Source organism: Cryptomeria japonica, chromosome 6, assembly GCF_030272615.1.
Source record: "Cryptomeria japonica chromosome 6, Sugi_1.0, whole genome shotgun sequence".
Lineage (NCBI taxonomy): Eukaryota > Viridiplantae > Streptophyta > Pinopsida > Cupressales > Cupressaceae > Cryptomeria > Cryptomeria japonica.
Genome location: NC_081410.1, coordinates 20,623,096 through 20,627,791, shown reverse-complemented (window position 1 = coordinate 20,627,791; position 4,696 = coordinate 20,623,096). Strand labels below are relative to the sequence as shown.

Below are 4,696 nucleotides of genomic sequence, written 5' to 3'. Positions count from 1 at the left end.
AGTTGTGTATGGGGAGGGGCTGACAAAAAAAGAGTTTAGGGCAATATTTTTTGAAAATAGAGGGATTCTTTAGTATGCCATGAATGCACGTGATATAACTCAGGTTCATTAAGTGAAACCCTCGTAAACTATCCATTCAAGTCAAGTAATCAAATCATGTTTCATATTCGCCTAGTTTATTTAGTCCATATTTCATATTTACTTGATTGAATTGACTTGTTCGGTGTGGTCTAGTCTCTAAGTCATTCTCTTGTCATTCTTAGTCCTAAGTATATTTAAAAATAATTTCCTATGTATGTTACCATGTGGTTCTTGGACTTGATAATATTATCTTTAACTTGGCATTAAATTCAAGTCTCTCGCATTCATTTGGTTCTAGGAATATTATAATCCAATGATGGCGTAGAATGATATTTTGGGATTAACCTATGGTTGGTACCACATAGGGAAGTTAATTTATTTGTTAACAATTATATTATTTTGGTCCCATGTAAGATTTTATCTTACTAAGCTTATATTTATAGTATTAAAAGTATATGTATGATCTTTTGACCTTTGAAAATGTGATTATATTTTAATAGAGAAGTAGGGGTACCATACATAGCTAAAATGATTTTATGTATTCCTAATTCTTTGGAGTGAGCTTAAAATTTGGTTAAGATGTCAAATTCATGATTCGAATGTTTTCTCTTGCAATTTGAAAAATATTTTTTAAAATACGACCATACACAAATATAAATTACATCTTGAAATAATAAGTTTTATTCATTTCAAACATAAAACCCAAATTCAAATATCTTCATAGATAATCCATGAATAATTATAGAAATTTATATAAACAAGAAAACCTATGCATTAAAAATATTTAATGAAATATAAAACATTTAATCTCCTCGTAATTCAATATATACAACAACAAAAATATATCCTTGAACATTGAAAAATACATAATAAAATTCTATATATGAACCAAAGACCTACACCTTAAAAATATTTTATGAAATAAAGAACATTTCATCTCCCCACAATTCAATATGTAAGCTATATATATATATATATATGTTCAGAGGACCAGGGAAATCCTTGAACATTTGGAGATATTTCCAGAGACATTTTATACCACTTATTCTAAAGAAACTCCTTGAAATCAATAGAAATGAGGTGGAAGACGAGGTTTGATAATGGCCTGTAATGGAACAGCCTTGGGCATTGTGAGTCCCAATCCCTCACTCATATCAATCGTCATCCCCTCTGGAACACTCCACTCAAAGCTCTGCAACAAACGGGCCAATGTATAAGACACCAAACACAATGCAAGAGATATGCCCGGGCACATTCTTCTCCCTGAACCAAACGGAATCAGTTCAAAGTTGTGACCTTTTACATCGATCTCTCTTCCCTTCTGCAAAAACCTTTCAGGATCGAACTCTGTTGGTCTTTCCCACACTGCTGGATCTCTGTGAATTGCCCATACATTTACAATAAGTCGTGCTCCAGCTGGGATTTCATATCCTCCCACACTGCATGACTCAGTGGATTCATGAGGAATTAGAACTGGTGCAGCAGGATATAGGCGAAGAGTTTCTTTCACAATTGCTTCCAAATATTTCAGCTTGTGCAGATCTGATTCCTCTACTACTCGGTCCCGTCCAATATGAGTGTCCAGTTCTTGCTGGGCTTTCTTCAAAATGTGTGGGTGCTTCAACAGCGCCGCCATTGCCCATTCGATGGTCACAGCCGTTGTGTCCGTACCTGCACTTAGCATGGCCTGCGTATGATACAAAATCAATTAGTATAAAGTGGACAAAGTAGGGGAGAGGACCTACATTAGTGATGAACCTTAATTTCATGTTTTTCAAAATCTTGTTGTTTTTGGATTTGATTGTGTGAGTGATCACATTTCGTGATCTATCATTGGGATGAGATGGAGATCATAAGGAGTCGGATCACACTCCTTATGATCTCTATCTCATTGTGATGATGGATCACAGAGCGTGATCGGAAACGTTGATGACAAAACACTTACACAATCAAATCCAGAAGCAGCGTATACAATTTTATGGATTGTGGAAATCTACTAGCATTAATTGTATGTTAATGTCGAATAATTTTAAAAATGTTGATAGTCATTTGTTCAATTAGACATAGAGCACTATGTTCATGTTCCAATAATCATTTATTCCTTGTATACCTAATCTCACAATTACTAACTTTAAAGAAATCCAAAAAAAAACTAAAAGTTCATTAATAAATTTCACATTACCAATAATCGTCCATTTTTTAGTATTTTTGGATCATAATTGACCCATTTGTGTACCTTAATTGGTACCCATAGCACACGACTATTGGAGCATTTGCACATAAGTATTGGCAATTTTAAGTACATGGTTATCGGGTCATCTTTAAGCAGGTATCGAGCAACACTTTGAAATGTGTACTTTTTGACCCTTGCGCACATAACGGATCCTACAATGTGCATCGTTGCTACCCAGAAGCCAAAACAATAACTATAAGTTGTTAAGCCGAATGTGGAGACAACCAAAACAAATTGTCAAAATCCGATGTACCGCTTAGAATTTGTGGGTGTGCGAAGTTAGCTATAACAACTATTGGTACGCTTCCCCTATTGTTTTGGCTTCTGGCTAGTTACAATGAATAGGGAAGATTCTCTATGTACGTAGAGATCAAAAAGTGGTCATTTTGAGACACCTGACACTATTCTCTATTGTTCAACCGTTCACTTGGACGATCACAAAATTTATACAATTGATCCAATACTTATGCACAAATGATCTAGTAATTGTGCACTATAAGAAAAACAAAAAGCAAACCCATCATATAAAGCAGAAATTAGATTTGATTTATTTTTAAACAATAAAAAATAGATTTGATTTGTTTCCAAAAATCAGATCTATAGCAAAAATTGAATTTGATGCATTAAAAAAAATAGAAATTAGATTTCATTTGTTTTTAAATGCCTTAATAATGATATCTATAGTCTTTTGACATAAATTTTTCTATGTATAAATATACTAGTTAATATTTTTTTTTTACTATAATTACAAGATTGATCTAGAAGACGATTGTTTTAATTAACATATTCCAATGAACAGATATTAGAACATGTACCATAGCTCTAGACCCCTAGAACCCTTCCTTAAGTAACTGGAGGATGGCACTGTCATAGGCACGATTACTTTTATGTTATGCAGACAGTGAGAAACAGATATTCTACCAAATTCTACTGAGATCTATTACTTACTATATCTCCTACTGTCCGCATAACATGAAAGTAATCATACCTATGACAGTATCGTTTTAGAGCCAGAATAGCTAGAACCATTAACTGAAAGGGAAGGAACTATGATTTGAAATCATCATCCACAGAACATTACCAATCAATGGTGAACAATTCTAAAACTTCTATAATGATTTCTTCGACTAATTGACTGCATAATCCCAAGATTTGAATTCCTTCTAGCATAATCAAAACTTACAGTGGCAGTGGCCTTGACAACAGTATCGCTACTGTCAGAGAGAATTTCATGGTTGTCAGTTGCAGAGATGAGAACGTCAATAAGATCTTGGGGCTGTTGCACACCATGATCCTGTTGCCTCTGACGATGAGCTTTAACCAGCTTCTGCATAAAATCATCTCTTTTCTTCTGCAGCTCTTTCATGGCAGCTTTCAGGCCATGGACATCAACCCATTGCAGAAACGGAAGATAATCACCAACATTGAAAGTCCCAGCAAGCAAAAAAGCCTCGTCTATGATCTTCCTAAACTTCCGAAACTCCTCTGACTTAACAAACCTCGTGATTTTTTTGCTGGCCACCATGAACAATATAATGTTAAAAGCCAGTTCACCGAGCCTGGACTTCATGTTCACCTGCTGCCCTGAACTTTCAAACAAAGAACGAATGAAATTCGAAACTTCATCCACTCGGACATGTCTGAGGGACTCGATCCGGTGCCCTGTGAAGAGTTGCAGAGTGCAAATCTTTCGAAGATCTCGCCAGTAATTACAGTAGGGAAGCCATGCAAGGATCTTGGAGTCATAGCCCATATGTTTTGCAGCTAAAAGACTGGGCCTTGATGCAAACACTCTGTCATTAACAGAAAGGCATTCTTTTGCTAGCTGTGAAGAAGAGATAACTAAAACAGGTCTGCAGCCCAGTTGCAGAAGCATGATGGGGCCATGATGATGGGATAATGAGCAGAGAACTCTGTGAAGTTGGCGATTCTTGTTGAACAGATGGAGATGCCCAATTATGGGCCATGATGGGGGCTGAGGTGGCTTAAATTGCTTATTATTTCTATTTCTCAACTGATTTGCAATTAGAAATAAGATAGTCAGGGCTAGAGCTAAGACTGTAAGTTCTTCAAATTCCATAACTCAACGCCGAGATCTCTGATCTATTACGTTCTCAGTCTCTCTTGCCTTGCCTCACCATGGAGATCCTGTCAGGGTATTTATTTTCACTTCTGATGAAAATAAATGCTACCAACTTAAGGTCAGATAACTATGGTGGCATCTATAGCAAAAATTAATGCCGCCAAGTGTTGATCAAGATAAGTATTGAGGCATTTATGTTAGACATTAATGCCCACACCCTCAGATCTCTATCAAGCTCTGCCATGGACATTAAGCAATCTGAGAGTGTCGTTTGTCATCGTGCATACAGTTGTATAACT

The 4,696-nt window shown here is 35.9% G+C and overlaps 1 protein-coding gene across 1 annotated transcript; it reads right to left on the bottom strand.

Moving 5' to 3' along the window:
• Positions 1-912: 912 nt before the first annotated feature.
• LOC131048076 (cytochrome P450 CYP82D47) lies at positions 913-4,454 on the bottom strand. The gene is made up of 2 exons (XM_057981933.2): positions 3,498-4,454; positions 913-1,768 (listed from the first exon to the last, which is right to left on the bottom strand). The coding sequence occupies exons 1-2, from the start codon at positions 4,392-4,394 to the stop codon at positions 1,148-1,150; spliced, it is 1,518 nt and encodes a 505-aa protein (XP_057837916.1). The 5' UTR covers positions 4,395-4,454; the 3' UTR covers positions 913-1,147.
• Positions 4,455-4,696: the final 242 nt, after the last annotated feature.

Coding starts and splice junctions, on each gene's coding strand:
- LOC131048076 (XM_057981933.2), bottom strand. CDS start 4,394: ATGGAATTTGAAGAACTTACAGTCTTAGCTCTAGCCCTGACTATCTTA. Junction 1,769..3,497: donor TTGTCAAGGCCACTGCCACT/GTAAGTTTTGAT, acceptor TATCATACGCAG/GCCATGCTAAGTGCAGGTAC.